This window comes from Taudactylus pleione, unplaced genomic scaffold (assembly GCF_031769625.1).
Source record: "Taudactylus pleione unplaced genomic scaffold, aTauple2 ptg000079l, whole genome shotgun sequence".
Lineage (NCBI taxonomy): Eukaryota > Metazoa > Chordata > Amphibia > Anura > Myobatrachidae > Taudactylus > Taudactylus pleione.
Window position 1 is genome coordinate 2271772 of NW_028284481.1, and position 20503 is coordinate 2292274.

Genomic DNA, 20503 nt, shown 5'->3' on the forward strand with positions numbered 1-20503 from the left:
TCACACAGGAGGGATGGAGGGCAGACACTCACAGGAGTGCAGTCACACAGGAGGGATGGAGGGCAGACACTCACAGGAGTGCAGTCACACAGGAGGGATGGAAGGCAGACACTCACAGGAGTGCAGTCACACAGGAGGAATGGAGGTCATATACTCACAGGAGTGCAGTCACATTGGAGATACAGAGGGCTGACTCTCACAGGAGTGCAGTCACACAGGAGGGATGGAGGGCAGACACTCACAGGAGTGCAGTCACACAGGAGGAATGGAGGGCAGGCACTCACAGTAGTGCAGTCACACAGGAGGGCAGACACTCACAGCAGTGCAGTCACACAGGAGGGCAGACACTCACAGCAGTGCAGTCACACAGGAAGGATGGAGGGCAGGCACTCACAGGAATTCAGTTGCAGAGATGTTTTTCCTATTTACCGACTCTTGTATATAGGAAGTAATACGGTGGCATGTGACCTCCTATTCCTTTACATTACAGTACTTGTAACTGACACTCAGGGCCCCATTTATCAATGCACCTAAATGTCAGCGGCATATTTTGTTTAGTATCGCAGTGATATAAATTAATATGGCACTGGTAGTCATCATTACTTACCTTGCCGGTGATGTCCAGCGACGTTCTCCTCTTCGACAGGGTCCTCCGCTCAGCTGCTGGAAGCTGCCGGCGACGGGCTACTCTGTCATGTGCAACAGTCAGTCTGAGCATGTGCAGGAGTGTTTAACCCGCTGAAGCCGGAAAGGCTGCTGCCAGGTTCCCATTGCCGACGATGGCGAGAGCGATGCAGTGACAAACAGCGGATAATCTTGGATTTCCGCTATTTGTTGAATACTGAGTATAAGGATAGTAAGGATGACATAACCCCTTTAGCGAGTGGTAGAGTTATTTTGCATTGCTGTTAAATGGGGCCCTCAGTGACCTGTGGTATGTTACTGCAGCTGTCTTCCTCTACTAACGTCTTCTGAGGGGCTGTTCTAACTTCTACAACTCCTGACCTTCCCTTAACTCTACCTGGGTCTTTTGACACAATGGGCCATATTCAATTTGGAGAGAAAAGTCAGTTACCGGACTTTACTGTCCCCGTATTCAATTCCAAATTGGAGAAAACGGGACCCGGCGAAAACAAAATCGGCTAAAAGTCCTGTCTTTTTTGAGGAAATCAACCTGACACCTCCCTAAAGATGCTCTGAAATGGGGCTTCACTATGGGTACCCCCGAATAGCCCTGCTAAAGGTATTTGGGGTTTTTAAATGGTCTCAAAAGGTGCTATTTAGAGTATTTGAGCAAGTGGTGAAGAATGGCATTTTGCACATTTTTGAGGGAAAAATAAGTGGTCCCATCAAATTTGGGGTACATGAAAATGGGTGCAAGTTCAAAATCACTAAAATCAAGCTTTAAAGTGCACCAAAAAACGCACCTTCAGCAAGCACCTGCAATCCCCCCAAAAAAACCTCCCCCATACTTGCAGACCCCCCCAAGGCTATTTTGCTAGTTTTTGAAGTTGAACCCCCACATTTAATTTTTTCGCCCACATTTTCAAAGTGCTTTTTTGGGGTATCCTTTGTGATTTTGTATGCCTTTTTTGACACAGTTTGCGTCAAGGGGGTTGTACAAAGGGTGCAGGGTGGTTACCGCACCTCTGCACCCCAAAACCCCAATTCTGCACTTTTTTCCGCCGGGTATTAATAGGTGAAACTTTTTCGCCTATTACATTGCGTTTTCGCACCGGCGAAAAGACGCTAAAATTGAATATGGGGATAAGTAAAATCGTCGAAAATTACGTCATCTGCGATACTTTTTCACGAAAAACGGCTTTTCGCTCCAAATTGAATAATGCCCAATGTATTGTATTAATGGCGATCCAGTTGAATGGTCTGCCTTAAGCATCAGTACATTAGTAAATGACTTAGTGAATTGGTTGTACATCTAACTAATGTCTTTTCCCATGCTGTCTTTCTTTGGAATGAATGTCTCAGGCATATATATAAATCATTGTGTAATTCCTCTTGTAGCGTAAGCAGGCCCGTAATGGAAGCAGAACCTCAGGAGTCCCCAGTCCCTCGGCGGCAGCCTGTCCGAGCAGCGGAGGTGACGGAGCAACTGAAGGAACTTCACAAACTGCTAACGGCCAAGGAATACCAGAACAAAATGGACGGTGTCACACTCCTGCTGGAACATTGCAAGAGCAACGTCAAGTTTGTCACCTCTAACGTTACTCAGGTGAGTGGTCGCCACAAAATGGCTTCCAGCGTAACTTATAAGCATTTTCTTTCTTCAATAGTAATGTTGCTTATATTCCAAAAATTGCAAACAGTAGCTGAAATGTTCTTTTGTGAGGTCGCGTGTCTACTTTCAGCTGGCCAAGATGGGGCGAATGGGAAAAGTTGGGTGGATTGGGACGTTCCTCTTTATTTTCCACCATACGTACTTGCCTAGTCTCCTAGAATGTCTGGGAGATTCCCAAATTTCACCTATCCCGCCTACTTCCCCAGTGAAGTGTGAAGTCTGTGGTATGGGCGCTATAATAACCCTTTATCTCAGGGACACACATGAATTACACAGGTTCTGTGGCTGGCTGACTTCAAGTCTCAATTTCATTTGGTTTTAATCAGCCACAGAGCCTGTATAATTCCTATGTGTGCCTGATTAAGGAGATATTACAGCAACCCTAGTCTGGGGGCTTCATGACATGAATTGAGCAAACCGTGTCATCGTGGCCTACACCCACTGTAACATGGTAGAAATTGCTGCATAACATACCGGCAGCAGGTAAATCACAGCACCATGCCACCTCGAGGCACCTTCTTGGAGCCCTCCAGGGTGTTGTAAATATACGGCAAGTACAGTATATTTTCCACCAATACCTTTCGCACTTTGAAACCCGCTAATCTAAGGGGTGGTTGTTTTACGGGGGCAGCGCCAAGGTTTGCCCAACATGTGCTTCACTCATCCTGAAAAATTTAATTATATGAAAACTCTTCTGCATGTGTATGTGTGTATGTATGTATGTGTATATATATATATATATATATATATATATTGGTGAGAGGGGTTGTCACTCAACTGAATTGCCCACATTCCTGTGGCTTGCACAAATCCAGCTGGAATCATCACTGGAGAACAGGAAGTGTTTAAAACTCTCATCCGCCTGATGCACTGGGCATTGACGCTGCCCAGTGGCCAGTTTAGTAGGCCAAAGTTTCTTTAGTACCAGGGACTGATGAAATTGGCAGTACTAGAAGAGCATGGCAGAATGTGGCTACAGGCCATTGCAGCAGACTGACCATTAAGCACTGGGAGTTTGGGATGTAGTCAAAAGGTCAGCAATAGCAATGTTGGCATTTATGATGTTGACATGTTGACAGGCAACATGTCGACATTTTCAGAATGTCGGCAGGTGTAATGCACGAGTGGGCGGGGTATTAGAGTTAGGCACTAGAGGGAAGGTGGAAGGTTAGGGGTAAGGATTAGAGAGAGGGGAGAAACACTCACTCATCCGAATGTTGGTGGATCTGAGATCTGACCAGGAAGTCACAGTCACATGACCGCCAGGACGCGGGAAACGCCGCTGGAGACGCTGCAGCCATCGGGAGCAGGTAAGTCAACATTCGGCCATCAGGGACGATATGTCAACATTCTAATATGTAGACCGTTCATCACAGTCTACATGTCATAACCCGGAACCAGTGTTCTTTGTGCGTATGTCAGAAAGTATTTGCTCTTCCCTTTTTGCTCATTTTTTACAGCTTTCAAAAACTTCCACCAGCTATGTTTTTTTTATTATTTATTTATTTTTTTCACTACAATTTTCTCATTTTAGATATTTGATGCATTTAACCCAAGGATGCAGGACGCCAACAAGAAAGTCAATCAGTACGCTCTGGAGTCTGCCGTGATCATGATCCCTCTCCTGAAGGACAGTCTTCATCACGTGTTAGTGCCAATGATGACCGTCGTCACAGACAACCTGAATTCCAAGCACACTGGCATCTACACTGCTGCAGGGACCGTTCTGGACACGCTCATTGCAAATATAGGTACTGTACTGCTACAGTCAATAGGTGTCTCCCTGCATAGTCATCAGCTGTCCCAGATATCTGATAAACTGTCTCATCTAGGCAAATAATCAGCTGCATTGTAATAACAGTCACATTCGAGAACATAATTTCATAGCATAAGTCTCTAATGGGTTGGGGCCCCTGGGTGAGGACAGCAATTACCCTCTATGTCAGGGGTGGGGAACCTTTTTTCTGCCGAGGGCCATTTTGATATATATATAACATTATTTGCGGGCCTGGTGCAGACCACGCCCCCTCTCCACATGATGTTACAAGGGGCGGCGTCACAAATCACTGGTGAATACAGCAATGCCCGGAGCATCCTGTGGATGCTCCTGGGAACTGTAAGGGCAGCTGTGTGACCATCTGAAGCATCCTAAGGACGCCCCAGGTGGCACTGCTGCATAGATTCTGGCTGCAGGGTACCATTCTAGGCACCCTGCTATCCAGATGAGACTAGCAGAAAAAAGCTCAGAGGGCCAGACCAAATGATTCCACAGGCCTTATATGCCAACCGGGCCTGAGGTTCCCCGTCCCTGCTCTATGTACTGTTTGCAAAAAAGGGACTTCTGTTTCTCTACCCTCCTTGCCTGCTCAGTGTCACATTTTCCTGGCCACATCCTAGTGATGTCACACTCTTCCACCAGTGATGTCACAGCAGGGGCGTTTTAAGAGAGGAGGGGGCCCGTGTGCACTCCCCGTGCGGGGCCCCCTCCTCTCTCCCCAGTGGCTGGCAGCCAACTGATGTGGCTAGCCAGCCACCCGTGCCTTAGTAGACTCCGGGCAATAGAGTGTGCCCGGAGTCTACTGCGCATGCGCAGAACACTGGAAAAATGGCTGCCGCGGCCATTTTCCCGGTGTTCTGATCAGCGCAGACACTCGACGTGGAACCACGGACAGGTAAGTGTAAAATAATATGGGTGCAGTGTGTGTGGTGCGGGGCCCCCCTGGACCCGGGGGGGCCCATGTGTACCCACACACACTGCACCCATTATAGATACGCCACTGTGTCACAGACATCCCTCGCCACCAGGCCTCACCTCTAAACTATTGTATTGTGAATGGACTGTCACATCTCTCAATAAGATTGACAGGAGGTCCCTGAGATGAGAGATAACGATTATGAGAAGAGAGAGAAAGGGGGTTTTTTACTAGCACCTTCATACAAACTACAGTAGGCAAGGCCCTAACTCTAGAATATTTTTTATTTATTCATCCTTTAATAATTACATCTGACCAATACAAAAAGTGTAGGTTTTGGATAGCAACATATTTTGAAATATGAAATATAATTCATAAATATGACCCTCGGGGAGATCCTGGAGGGGAAGTTCAGCTATGTGGTGCAGGGGCGTAATGCTGTGGCTTGTGTTATCGTGTCCCCGCGACCGCTGCCCAAAGCTGCGAATGGCGCTTGATGCCGCATTGATGACAGGATTCCCTGCAAATTGTAACATCGAGCCCCAGGCTGCCCACTTCACTGGATAAGTGAATATGATCCAGACAGGGGCGTTTCTAGAGAGGAGGGGGCCCGTGTGCAGTCTCCGACACGGGCCCCCTCCTCTCCGCCGCGGCCATTTTCCAGTCGCTTTACAGTGCCGGACCCCTGCGCTGACGTGGGACTCCGGAGAGGTAAGTATGCTATGAGTGCAGGGTGTGCGGTGGGCCCGTGTTCCCCGCACACCCTGCACCCATTATAGATACGCCCCTGGATCCAGAAGCTCTGTGAACTCTCCCCATAGGCAAACGTAGGGGGAATTTCCGGCTGCCTAGAGGCCCCCCTGCCCAGCCCACACTATGACCACAATAGAAATAGTAATATAATAGAATTTTACTAGTGCTACATGTTCTTCTCAGTTTAACAAGTGAAATAATTAGAACCACCTGTGGATCTATTAACATGTATCAGCCAGTAATAAATAAACCGGGCAACTAGGAGATATGGAAAACATGCACTGTTAGGGAAGTACTGCTATAGAGCCCAATAGGGTGGCAGTCGGGATGCCGAAGGTCTAAATGCCGACCGTCGGCATGCCAACGGTCTAATCCCGGCAGGGGTCTAATGACAGGTGTCGAAATCCCGACGCCTGTCATTTTACCTACGCCGGGAGCCGGTCATACAGATCGAAGGTAAGGCGGGCGCGGACAGCCGCGCGGGGGGGGTGGGTTAGGTTAGGGGCTCCCTGGGGGGGACTTAGGGTTAGGCACCCACCTGGGGGGGTTAGGGTTAGTCTAGGGGAACGGGGGGGTTAGGGCTAGGCACCCCCGGGGGAAGGTTAGGGTTAGGCACCCCCCAGGAGACTTAAGCTGCCCACCCACTACTAGATGCGGGGACGACGGCACGATTACGACGCCGTTGTCTCCCGCGGGGTGAAGTGCATACACTGAACGTTCAGACGTTCAGTGTATGCAGATCAATCATCCCCGAACATGACAACCTGACGGCGGTCGTCAGGTTGACCGTCATGTTCGGGCGATGATTGATGTTAAAAACGACCGGCAGGCACGCGCATCGCTGGTCGTTTTTAACATTTTACTGCCCGATTTGTGGGCGATTACCAAGCAATGGAGCAATAACGACGGTCGTTATCACTCAATCGCTAGGTTTAATCGCCTAGTGGATGGGCAGCATTAGGTTTAGGCTGCGGGGAAGGGGGGTTAGGTTTAGGCACTTGGGGGGGAAATTAGGGTTAGGCACTTGGGGGGAGGTTAGGATTAGGCACCCCTAAGGGAGGGTTAGGGTTAGGGGGGTTAGGTTAGTTAGTACTTACCTTTAAAGCTGTTGGGATCTTCACTGGTGCCGGTCTTCCAGCGTCGGGATTTGGTCCGGCGGTATTTCATACCGATCCCGCCCAATATGTACATATATGTCCAGGGCAGTGCTAGGTTCTTCTGCTGCTCCCCCAGGCACCTGGACCTGCTCCAATAGTCTGGAATGGTGCCTACAGTACATCTAATATAAAAACATTCAGCTCAGGCAGGCAGGATGGCCTACTGCCGCATCTAATGGCTTGCTGTGATCACTGGTCCTGTATATGTCGGAATTATGACACACAATACACTATGTATGATGCATATTAAAGCTGGATAAGTGCTAATTCTACCCTCTTCATGGACTGGCCACACTCACTCTAAAACCAAGCATTTGGACACCCCCCTCTACAAATCCTGTGTAAGCCACTGCTCCTGGTAGAGAGTATTATTTGATTACAGCTGCTAACTGCAGTATGTGCATTAACATCTTAAACTTCATCATCTGTTGGTGTCAGATCAGTCCCCACATTATAGGCCAAGTGCTATCCTTAAAGATGTAACCATCCATCATTGTATTACAGATCATTTGTGGCTCCTGCAGCCATTTTCCAGTAGAATCCGTTTCCTCAGCGGCCGTGCCATGAATGATGTGACCCATCGATTGTCAGGTATACCACCTGGTGATGTGTGCTGTAACCCATACCAGCTACAATCTGATTGGCTATTATTAGTCATATTATGCAAACCAGACAGAAATTTGAATTTGCCTCCAACTTGTTCAACTTGTTCTTGGTACAATAGTGACTACTTCAGCCTCCTGCCTTCAGCCTCAAAATCAAAATGGAGGCTCATTTACGAAGATCAAGGATGTAGCATGTATATGAAACACACTGTAACATCTTGCACATTCAAGCTTAAATTGTTGGAATTCATAGTTCTATAAATCAAAGTTTAAATGTTCTGTTCACATGGAAAAGTGTTAGGGGTCTATTCATGATGTTAATTATCGGGGTTCAAACGAACGCTGATAATTAACATTCTAACTCGCCATGGACGCAGATCCGAAAATCAGTTGTCTCCCCGAAGCGCTTCACTGCTCCTTTTGGGAGGTCACGCAGGCGAACAAGAGCCCCGAGGTCCGGCGGGAAGGAGCTGTACCCGGGTAGCAGGAGCACTCACCATCTGAAGATGGCGAATACTCCCGCAATCAAGCTCCAAAAATATTGTATTTTCAGAGCTTGATGAATTCTGTCCCCATACAAGTGTATGGGTACAGCGGGCCATTCTGCGAGATGTGATATCTCCAGCGTTACATTCTTAATGAATCACCTGATGACTTAATTCCTATAATTGCAGGTGTAAATGTTCATTTTCACCTGCTTTTGTAGAATTTAAGTGATGATAACAAGGCCCCTATTATTATACACTCCCTCTCTCATACCCACAAACTCACACTCCTTGACCCATACTCAGACTCACACTCTCTCTCATACTCACAGACTCACACTCTCTCTCTCATACTTAGACTCACACTCCATCTCTCATACACACAGACTCACACTGACTCTCTCACACTATGGACCTCATTCAGAGTCGGTCGTTGCGGCCGCACGGTCGTAAGGTAAAAGGGTCCGGATATGCAAATGAAGCGCTCGCAAGTTGCGTCGTTAAGATGGGATCGTAAGTTGGACGAGCGAGGGGAGGATGCGGCCGTAACACTAAAAATACGCCCCCTTCTCTTTCCCATTACACGTCATCTCCGGGCATATAAGGATTAATCGAGACCATCGGAGCTGGTCGTAGACCTTAAGGTTGCCCATACCCTCTCTTAAGCACTACGATCAAGTCAGTGTAAAAACCTACCATGTCACATGTGCCATGACACTATTTAGTTAATTATGCACTCCCATAAAACGCCGTTTGCATAGTCAGGCATGCCTGCGTTCGGATCTCCACTCCCCCGTTCACAAGCACCTTCCCCTGTTACCACCCACAAACGCCTCATCCTGTCACTCAAACTAATGACCTGGCCAAGTTGAAGGAGAGAGCAATTTCTGATCATAATAGCTAGTTTGCGCACGCGCATTGCGCATTTTACACATGCACAGTTTAGCGAACATCGGTGGCGTATGACCATGCGGCTGCAACGACCGACTCTGAATGAGTTCCACAGACTCACAATCCTTGTCTCTGGCTCACAGACTCACTCTCCCTCTCTCATACTCACAGACTCACACTGCCTCACTCACATCCACAGATTCACACTGCCTCTCTCATACCCATAGACTCACACTCCTTGTCCCATACTCACAGACTCACACTCCCTCTCTCATACACACAGACTCACACTGCCTCTCTCACACACATACTCACACTCCATCTCTCATACACACAAGCTCCCTCTCCCATACTCAGACTCACACTGCTTCTCTCACATCCACAGACTCTCACTGCCTCTCTCATACACACAAGCTCACTCTCTCTCATACACACAGACTCACTCCCTCTTTCATACACACACTCACACACAGACTCACACTCCTCTCTCACACACAGACTCACACTCCTTCTCTCATACACACACTCACTCTCCCTCTCTCATACTCAGACTCACACTGCCTCTCTCGCACAGACTCACAATCCTTGTCTCATGCTCACAAACTCACACTGCCTCTCTCACAGACTCACAATCCTTGTCTCATGCTCACAGACTCACTCTCCCTCCCTCATACACACAGACTCACACTGCCTCACTCACATCCACAGACTCACACTGCCTCTCTCACACACAAACTCACACTCCATCTCTCATACACACAAGCTCCCTCTCCCTCTCTCATACTCAGAGACTCACACTGCCTCCCTCACATCCACAGACTCTCACTGCCTCTCTCATACTCACACTGCTGTTCTCATACACACACTCACACTGCCTCTCTCATACTCACAGACTCGCACTGCCTCTCATACACACACTCACACTGCCTGTCATACTCACACTGCTGTTCTCATACACACACTCACACTGCCTCTCACACAGACTAACACTCCCTCTCTCATACACACAAGCTCACTATCCCTCTCTTATACTCACAGACTCACATTCCCTCTCTCATTCCACACAGACTCTCACTGCCTCTCTCATACACACAAGCTCACTCTCCCTCTCTTATACTCACAGATTCACACTGCCTCTCACACACACAGACTCACACTCCTTCTCTCATACACACAAGCTCACTCTCTCTCATACACAAAGACTCACACTCCCTCTTTCATACACACAGACTCACACTCCTCTCTCACACACAGACTCACTCCTTCTCTTATACACACACACACTCCCTCTCCCTCTCTCATACTCAGACTCACACTGCCTCTCTCACACACAGACTCACAATCCTTGTCTCATGCTCACAGACTCACACTGCCTCTCTCACGTCCACAGATTCACACTGCCTCTCTCATACCCATAGACTCACACTCCTTGTCCCATACTCACAGACTCACACTCCCTCTCTCATACACACAGATTCACACTGCCTCTCTCACACACATACTCACACTCCATCTCTCATACACACAAGCTCCCTCTCCCATACTCAGACTCACACTGCCTCTCTCACATCCACAGACTCTCACTGCCTCTCTCATACACACAAGCTCACTCTCTCTCATACACACACTCACTCCCTCTTTCATACACACACTCACACACAGACTCACACTCCTCTCTCACACACAGACTCACACTCCCTCTCTCATACTCAGACTCACACTGCCTCTCTCGCACAGACTCACAATCCTTGTCTCATGCTCACAGACTCACTCTCCCTCCCTCATACACACAGACTCACACTGCCTCACTCACATCCACATACTCACACTGCCTCTCTCATACCCATAGACTCACACTCCTTGTCCCATACTCACAGACTCACACTCCCTCTCTCATACACACAGACTCACACTGCCTCTCTCATACACACAGACTCACACTGCCTCTCATACACACACTCACACTGCCTCTGTCATACTCACACTGCTGTTCTCATACATACACTCACACTGCCTCTCTCATACACACACTCACACTGCCTCTCACACAGACTCACACTCCCTCTCTCATACACACAAGCTCACTCTCCCTCTCTCATACTCACAGATTCACACTGCCTCTCTCACACACAGACTCACACTCCTTCTCTCATACACACAAGCTCACTCTCTCTCATACACAAAGACTCACACTCCCTCTTTCATACACACAGACTCACACTCCTCACTCACACACAGACTCACTCCTTCTCTTATACACACACACTCCCTCTCCCTCTCTCATACTCAGACTCACACTGCCTCTCTCACACACAGACTCACAATCCTTCTCTCATACATACTCACACTGCCTCTGTTATACTCACAGACTCACACTGCCTCTCTCATACTCAGACTCACACTCTCTCTCATACTCAGACTTACACTGCCTCTCTCATACAGACTCACACTGCCTCTCTCGTACACACTCACACTGCCTCTCTCATACTCACACTGCTGTTCTCATACACACACTCACACTGCCTCTCTCATACTCACAGACTCACACTGCCTCTCATACACACACTCACACTGCCTCTGTCATACTTACACTGCTGTTCTCATACATACACTCACACTGCCTCTCTCATACACTCACACTGCCTCTCACAGACTCACACTCCCTCTCTCATACACACAAGCTCACTCTCCCTCTCTTATACTCACAGACTCACATTCCCTCTCTCATTCCACACAGACTCTCACTGCCTCTCTCATACACACACTCACACTCCTTCTCTCATACACTCACACTCCATCACTCATACACACAGACTCACACTCCCTACATACAAGCTCACTGTCATACTCACAAGCTTACACATGCTCTCTCATTTACAAACACTTACATGCCCTCTCATACACAAACACTTACATGCCCTCTCATACACACAGACTCACACTCCCTCTCTCATACACACACTCACACCCCTTCTCTCATACACACATGCTCACTCTCCCTCTCTCATACTCACAGACACACACTGCCTCTCATACACAGACTCACAAGCCTTGTCTCTCACACACAGACTCACACTCCTTCTCTCTCACACACACTCATACTCACATGCTCACTCTCCCTCTCTCATACTCAGACTCACACTACATATCTCACACACAGACTCACAATCCTTATCTCATGCTGACAGACTCACGCTGCCTCTCTCATAATCAGACTCACGCTGCCTCTCTCATAATCAGACTCACACTGCCTCTCTCACACACAGACTCACAATCCTTTTCTCATGCTCACAGACTCACACTGCCTCTCTCATACACACAGACTCACACTCCACCTCTCTCACACACAGACTCACACTGCCTCTCTCACACACAGGCTCACACTGCCTCTCATACACACAGACTCACACTGCCTCTCTCATACTCACAGACTCACACTGCCTCTCTTATACACACAGACTCACTCTCTTTCTCATACTCAGACTCACACTGCCTCTCTCATACTCACAGACTCACTGTCCCTCTCTCATACACACAGACTCATGATCCCTCACTGATACACACAGGCTCATGGTCCCTTTCTCATACCCTCCAGCTCACGATCTCTTTCTCATAACCACAGGCTCGCATTCCCTATCCTAAACTCACAGACTCACACTCCCTCTCTCACACACAGGCTCCGATCCCTCCCCATTGGCCCCCATTGATGCATGTTCTCCCTGTGTTTGCATAGGTTTCCTTTGGGTGCTCCAGTTTCCACCCACACTCCAAAAACAAACTAATAGCAAGGCTGTAATTAGGGGTGTGTGAGCCGTGCCGTCGCCAAAGGGCGCAGGGCCCTGTGGGTGGCACCATTGCTTCTCCATGGCACCTGCATGTGGCTAGCAAGGTGCCTGGAATGGCACTCTGCAGCCAGTGACACTGCTGCACAGCCTCTCGGAGCATCCAAGGAACGCACCAGGCATGGGTTTAGGGGGCGGTGGCATTGAGCCCTGTTTTAGCCATGACTGGTAGGTTAATTAGCTGCTGACTAAAATATGCCCTGGTGTGTGTGTTTGCGAGTTAGCAATTTTAGGGGGGGAATTCAATTCAATGCGATGTTAAATAGCCCCGGGAGAGAGCTCCTGAAGCTATTCAATTCACCGCGCTGTTTGGGCAGGCTAAAGGATTTCTTCTCACACCCCCTTGGGGATGCGAGGAGAAATCCAACAAAAGTTCTGGGTGCGCAGCCGTTTGCCGGCTTAGCATGGCGCTAACAGCCGCCCTTAGAATGCGTTTTCAAAACTAATCCTTGAACTTTTTGTCCAGGTCTTGTCCCTTCTGTTTACCCCCGGAAGCCTCAGGCTGTGGAACGCCACGTACTGCCGGTGCTGTGGTTTTTCCTGAGTAACATAACTGGGAACGGAGTGCTGCCAGGGCGGAATGGGAATTTCAAGGACGTGGTCACCAAACTGGCCAAAACTCTGCACAGGGTGATGGGACCGAACCTTCAGGAATACGCGACCGGACAACCACAACACGTCATTAAGATGCTGGCTGACATTCTAGGCACAAAGCACGAATAAGTGTAGCTATGGACAGCTCTGGGATATACACAATGTTCTGAATGTAATTTAGGTGTAAATTCTACACTATGGACTCACCGACGTACTGTAGACTCATCACTAGAGAGACTTTCTTAGGAAAGATATATGTGGCAGAACACCAATAACCCCACCTCCCCTCAGGTAAATAGGTCTGTCATTGGCGACAATACATTTAGTCATTGTTCAGGAGGAATACAACAAAATATGAATTACATGAGAGACGTGACAATGTATTAAGACTATTCAGACCCTTTATGGAAATAGAAGTAACATTAAGAAACCCTTCACCCATCACTTCTACTGTTATCTGTTGTATACTGTATATACCGAGCAATAATTTATAGATAACACATTCTGTTAAACCATCAATATCCATCGCTTAGACATAGATTTACTTAAAGTTGATAAAAAGGCAATTTCATGGGAAACTTTATGTACTAATGGGGAGATTTATCAAAGCCTGAAGAGAGATATAGCACCAACCAATCAGCTTCTGTCATTTTTCTAGCAAAGTATATAAAGTGACAGGAGCTGATTGGTCGGTACTTTTTCTCTCTCCACTTTGTCTTTCTCCAAGCTTTGATGAATCTCCCCCTAAGAGGAAATGACAATATCTTATGCTGGGCATACACTGTCAGACCAGCAGACATTTTATTTGGCAGTCTTTCACCCTGCAGATATCGTGGGCATACACTGAGATATATCTCACAGTGTATTAGTCCTGATATCTGCGCCCCGCCCCCGGTGAGGTGACTTTTCCCTAATTCCTTCCATGGGGAGGAACAAGGGAAATGTCTGTCTGCCGCGGCTGGGCATACACTGCCTGATGCGGCCGACATTTAACAAACAAAATATCGCATCGGACAGGCATACTGGACAATACGGCATTCCTGACTGATCGATATTTTTCCCTCGGTCGTCCGCACACACAGTGCAATTATCTGGGGGGATCCACTGATATCGGGCGGATCGCCCTGATAATTGTATTGTGTATACCCGGCATTACACAGGACTTCTTCAAAATTGCCCAGAGTTTGCTTTAGTGCGTGAGCCAGAGATATATCTGTCAGACACTTCTGTAAAGATATTGGGCCTTATTCTGACTCGCTCTTTGGGGTATATTTACTAAAGTGCGGGTTTTTAGAAGTGGAGATGTTGCCCGTAGCAAACCAATCAGATTCTAGCTATTATCTTGTAGAAGGTGCTAGATGAATGAGTAGAATCTGATTGGTTGCTAAGGGCAACAATTCCACTTTTAACTGATGGTGGCATCTTTAGGCGCACCAAGCGGTATTTCAGTGACTACTATACTGACAGTGGGTATCTCAGTCCTTACAAATTGGGTTGCACGGCTGAACACCAGGGAAGGGTCTTGTAGCGGCATTTGCATAAAGTCGCAATCCTGCAGCCGGTAGAAGACTCGGACGAGGCTGCATCAGACTCAGACACAATGTGACAGAACATGTGGGTAGAGATTAGTTGCAATGGATAAAAAAGAAACGGAAATTCCACTCAAATAGATGCCGTGTCCTACAATTTTCTACAATAGCTTCTGGCATTTCAAATAGGGCTTATACCCGAAATGGGCTGTTGATAACGCATAACTTTACTGCTGATGCCATTTGCTACATATGTTAATAACTGACTATGGAAACAAATGTTTAAATACCTATGTGTCAAATGGCAACAACAGTGCATTTTTAAGTTATCAAAAAGAGATTTCAGGCACACGTCCTGTTTCAGGTATCAGGCATTATTGTAGCTTAATGATATTAATTTGCTAACACATTTTAGGCGGTTACCGTCGTAGAGAATAGGATTCTGATTGGACTATTTCCTCTTCCTCGAACCAGACTACTAATATTTATAATCTGTTCATAGATCAACCTTTTCTTTTTTCTTGCAGATGTACATTAACATTATATCATATTGTACAGCTCTTTCTGCTAAATTTGAGTAGATTGAAAAAAATAATCTCCGGCTTTGCTTCAGTGTTCAACAGCAAATTTTCTGAGCACTAGGTTTGATCATCTAGAGAAATAATGCAGAACTAAAGCTAATTTATGTACATACTGTATTATGTGTATTAGCATTAAATTAATATTTTTATACATTGTTTCTGTCTTTGTTAAATAAATGTTTAGTTGTGTGCAGGACTGTCAACAGAAATTGTGTGGTCCAGTACAAACGAAACATACAGGGCACGCTCACATACCCTGTGGATGTAAAAGTGTGCCAGCTATGACCCCCAGATGCCCATTAGAACCCCCACATGAACATCAGACCTCCCAACATGCCTTCAGACCTCCCCACATGATCCTTACATGCTCATCAGACCTCCCCACAGGCAAAGTGCCTGTGAATTAGAAGCCACTTGCAACCAGGATCATTGATGTCATCAGCCAATGTGCAGACTCACGTGTGCAGAGCTGGATTAACAGAGAACATGGGAAGCATGTGTTCTGTGGACCCGTCTTTGAGCCCTCCCTCGTCCTCTTGGACCAGATGGGTTCATTGCCTTTTGCCTTAAAGGGGTACTGCAGTGTCTAACTACTCTGTGTGTTTCCCTGCTCCCACATATACTTCCACTTTTTTACTCTTCCTCAGCTTCCTTTCATTTGGTGGGGCCTGTTACTGTGGGATCTACAATTCTCTGCCCCCCACCCCTGTGTGTCTATCTCTGTCATTGGCACAAACCGGCAGCCAATCAGGAGTGGCCCGGGATGAGTAAATCGCGGCTCACTGCGACATCACTCCGCCCTCTTGCTCTGGCTTTCATTAGCCAATGCAAAGTGAGTAAGACAGAGGAGAAGGTAAAAGAGCTCCCAAAGAGGCACTGAAGATGGCTATACAGAAGTGGTGACCTGGCTGAAAGAAGAGTAATGGTGACAGAAGATCGGAGAAGGAAGACAGAAGACACCGGGTTAAGCCAGAAGACTCCAGGACACCTAAGCCCTGGCAGTAATGGAGCTCTTGCAAAAGAACTTATATCGGCCCCCTTGCTGTTCAGGTGAAGTCCGGCAAGCAGGACCGTAACTAAGGCAGGGCAGGGGGCGCTGTTTGAGCCCATCAATTTTCTGATTATAATCACTCTCACTTCTAGCTTCCTGTTCTTTTATCCCCTCCATCTGGCCACCTCCACAAGCTCCTTCAGTCACATCCTCTTTTATTTAACACACATTTCAAAATACTGTCATACCCAGGACTCAAACCTATCACCTCTTACATGACAGTCAGACACCTTACAAATGGAGCTTTCTGCCCCACAATTTCTAATGGCAGCCCTAAATACAGCCACAGATTTTCCCAACCTAGGTGTTACCAGCACACCTCAAGTACCCGTGCTGGTGAGTTCAGCTGCCGGTGCAGGATACATGCTGATATTTGCAGCATATACACTACAAGTAGTGCTCTTTCTATACCTTCATTCAGTGACCTATACTGCTCCAGGCTTGTGCACGGCTGTTCTGATGGACAAATCCTCCTGCAGGTGCAGCTTCACCAACGCTCTGCTACATCTAGATCGGAATGTAGTCAGGATGCTGGCGGCCGGAATGCCGACTGAGAAAATGCTGACACTGAAAGTCCGGCATGGGACTAAAGATAGGCATCTAAATACCGACACCTATCATTAGCCCTACGCCGAATCAAGACGCCCAGCATACCGAATGTAGGTAAGCTAGGCATCGGGAGCTGTTAGTCGAAGGGGGGGAGGCTTAGGTTTAGGCACCGCCGGGGGGAGGTGAGGGTTAGGCACCCCCCCAGGAGGGTTAGGTTTAGGGTGTAGGGGGGAAGGGTTAGGTTTAGGCACCTTGGGGGGACTTAGGGTTAGGCACCCCCCCGTTAGGGTTAGGCTAGGGGAAGGGGGGGATATAGTTAGGCACCACCGGGGGGGGGAGAGGTTAGGGTTAGGCAATCTCCTGGGAGGTTTAGAGTGTGGGGAGGGGGGGTTAGGCACCATGGGGGGACTTACGCGCCCTCCCCGGAATCTTAGGGTTAGGCACTCTCAAGGGAGGGTTGGGGGGGAGGGAGAGGGGAGGGTTAAGTATACTTACCAGCCGGCGTCGGGATTTTCTGCTGTCGGGCTGCCAGTGTCTGGATTTGAACCGGCGGCTTTTAAGCCGTCGATATTTCATACAAAACCCATCTAGAGCTGGTGAGCTATACTGCATAATTATTGTGTATCATCACTGTAGCCATTAGATTCACACTGTATTTGACAGTGATACCTGGATAACAGTGGTACAACGGGATTGGCACCCTTCAACATCGTATGGCACAATTTAGATTTGTCATGCCCCTTCCCCATGAGGCCACACCCATGTCTTATGTCCCTATTTGAAAAGGAAGGGGGGGGGGGCGCCAATGCTCTTTCTGACCCAGGGCATCAAAAAGTCTAGTTACGGCTCTGCTGAAGAGTCCAGTAGCCAGCGGAATCTAGCCAGCCTAAGAGGCAAGGCTCCAGCATTTGGCAAGCTAATGAGTGGCGCTGATCCCTGTGGGCAAGGGCCTGTACTGGCCAAGGTTGGCAGAGTGGGTACAGTCCCAGTGGGGCCTTATTACCACCCTAGACCACCATGGCATCAGGCTGTAGGTCCGTGGCAGGCAGTCTGGCAGTAGGCCCATGGGTATGGTAGGGGGGGCACCACTCAGTGGTGGTTCTAGACATGGGCTAGCAGGGCCGTCGCCCAGAGCGCAGTCCTGCCTGAATGCACCATAGCACGGCCGACTCCAGTGGAAAAACTGGCAGTGATTGACAGTCTGCTGCTGTTTGTGGCTTCTGGAGGGGGCGGCGATGTCCTCCGTTTCCTGAAACGGAGGCGTGTCGCCACCGTTACGGGGGAGGGAAGAAGCCAGGATCTCTGTTGGCTGACGGAGCTTTCCTGTCCTCTTCCCCTAAACTGCGGCGGCCGGCTGCGGAACCCCATGGGTCACTTCAGCCAGTCGATGGTACGCAGATTATCCGATGCTGCGTTGGACAAAGCAGTTCGGGTAAGTAATGCACAGGAGGCGTGATGCCTCATGCTGCATTACCATATCTGCAAGGATCGCAATTGCAAAGCTGCCTGAGTACATACATCATATCTATAGCCTGCGTGTATACATATCTATAGACTGCGTGCATACATCATATCTATAGCCTGTGTGCAGCTTTGCAATTACGATCCTTACAGAATCAGGCCCTCAGTGTGTGAGCTGGTGTGGCTACCGCTTCATGTCTACATCGCATAGCAGCACTTACAGATTACTGAGGCCGCTCTGGGCGTCAATAGTAGCACCAGCCCCTACGGCAGGCGCAGCGTCTCTGAACACGGCCTCTGTGGCTGCAGCTCTGCGTCTCAGAATTTATCAACATTTGTTCATACAGGGTAACAGATGCGTCGTAGGGGTCTTCTGAATTTTTGGCGCCTGCGCAGTAGCAAGTTATCACAACGCTATGTGCACATCGCCATTGCGTGCACTTAGTGTGTACTTCTGTGTCAGGCCCATTGTGTGTTATTGAAACTTTTAATTTGTTACTGTTGTATTCAGCCACGGCTCCTGCCCTTGCCAGCCAGGGGGTCAGAGCATCCAATGGGAAGTCACTGCCACTGCTGGGCAGTCTCTGCGGATGCAGGTTTTACTGGGGGGTAAAATCCGACACTGGCTGTATTCATAAGTAGCTGAATACAAATTAATATTGTAAAAAAGTTACTAGAGCTTTATCTGACACAGACATATTAGTTTTTCTTTATCTTTCCTATGTGTAACAGGCTGGATAATATTTTCTGTGAATCTACCGAGAAATATTATCTGCGGCTGAGCAAATACAGAAGGGTGCAATGGTTTGTTTTTTTTAATGGTGACATTTAGAGAACATGACACTAAAGTGTCACCCAGTCCCTACTTTATATTTGTGTATGTTCTGGCTCCATTTGCTAAACCAAACACTTGTAAGAAGGACACGTTTATTTCCACGAGTAGATTACATGATCCGCCTCTGTTTTGCCCTTTAGTGATCTGTTTTCTGACCTTTAATTCAGTGACCTAAACACCTGTCCCTGATACATGACTCTGTGCTTGGCATGACAGATACCAGACTGCCAATCACTCTGACCTGGGCCGAGCTGCCTGCATGGTCTGTGTGCAGCACACTGACAGGGCGTCCAGGGGTCTCACATGGTCAGAGGGCCACTGGGGAATACTATAAAGCCATGTACAGCTGTGTATAACCATAACAGCAAACAGATATGGGCCCCTTACTATATACTGCCCATTGTCAGACATGTACTCGGACCTTCACGTGACAATTTCTTATAATGCCAGTTGTTTCAAGTTTGGGGATAAAAAAAAAAGATATTCCCTATAATACAAAAGGGGGACCCCATTTGTGCCCACATAGGGGGTACCACATAAAAGCTCTACGTGGGCTTGCTTTTTGATGTTAACAATATGGGGTGATGTATCAAACCTTTGAGAGAAAGGACATGGAGAAGTTGAACAAAGCAACCAATCAGCTTCTAACCGTCATTTAAAAAACTACGCTAGATAAATGACCGTTAGAAGCTTTATCTCTAGCAATGGTTTGATACATCTCCCCCTGAATATTTATCTTAGGTTACATAGAGGAACCTTGGAGAGAGATAAAGTACCAACCAATCAGCTCCTGACTGTCACTTTGTAGGCTGTGTTTGAAAAATGACAGTTAGAGAAAAGTTCCAACCGATCAGCTCCTCTCTCCACTTTACCTCTATCTCTCTATCCAAGGCTTAGTACATCTCCCCCTTTAGGCCCATAAATGTAAATATACCTTGTATATGCCTTGCTGGCCCTAAACGAATGCGATGCTGGGTTCTGCAAGTTCAGAGATGCAAATGTTCCTTTTCTGGAACATGTGATTTTGGGAGGTATGATAAATCCTGCCATGGTACGGGAAAAAGCTGAAAATGACGACACCTCCCCATCGTACAGAACATACTGCAGCTAGGGATTATGGGTAACCATACTGTATGTCTCTTCAATTTCTCATACAGACAGTGTAATTACCACGGATCTTA

The 20503-nt window shown here is 47.8% G+C and overlaps 1 protein-coding gene across 6 annotated transcripts in view; it reads left to right on the top strand.

Moving 5' to 3' along the window:
• Positions 1–15544, top strand: part of TOGARAM2 (TOG array regulator of axonemal microtubules 2) — a 188537-nt gene extending 172993 nt beyond the window's left edge. For all 6 annotated transcript variants that reach the window (XM_088467964.1, XM_088467963.1, XM_088467962.1 and 3 more), the window contains exons 17-20: positions 2023–2230; positions 3831–4047; positions 7404–7490; positions 13189–15544. In XM_088467964.1, the coding sequence (XP_088324090.1) occupies positions 2023–2230; positions 3831–4047; positions 7404–7490; positions 13189–13445 (769 nt within the window). In that variant the 3' untranslated portion in view covers positions 13446–15544. The remainder of the gene's footprint in view (positions 1–2022; positions 2231–3830; positions 4048–7403; positions 7491–13188) is intronic.
• Positions 15545–20503: the final 4959 nt, after the last annotated feature.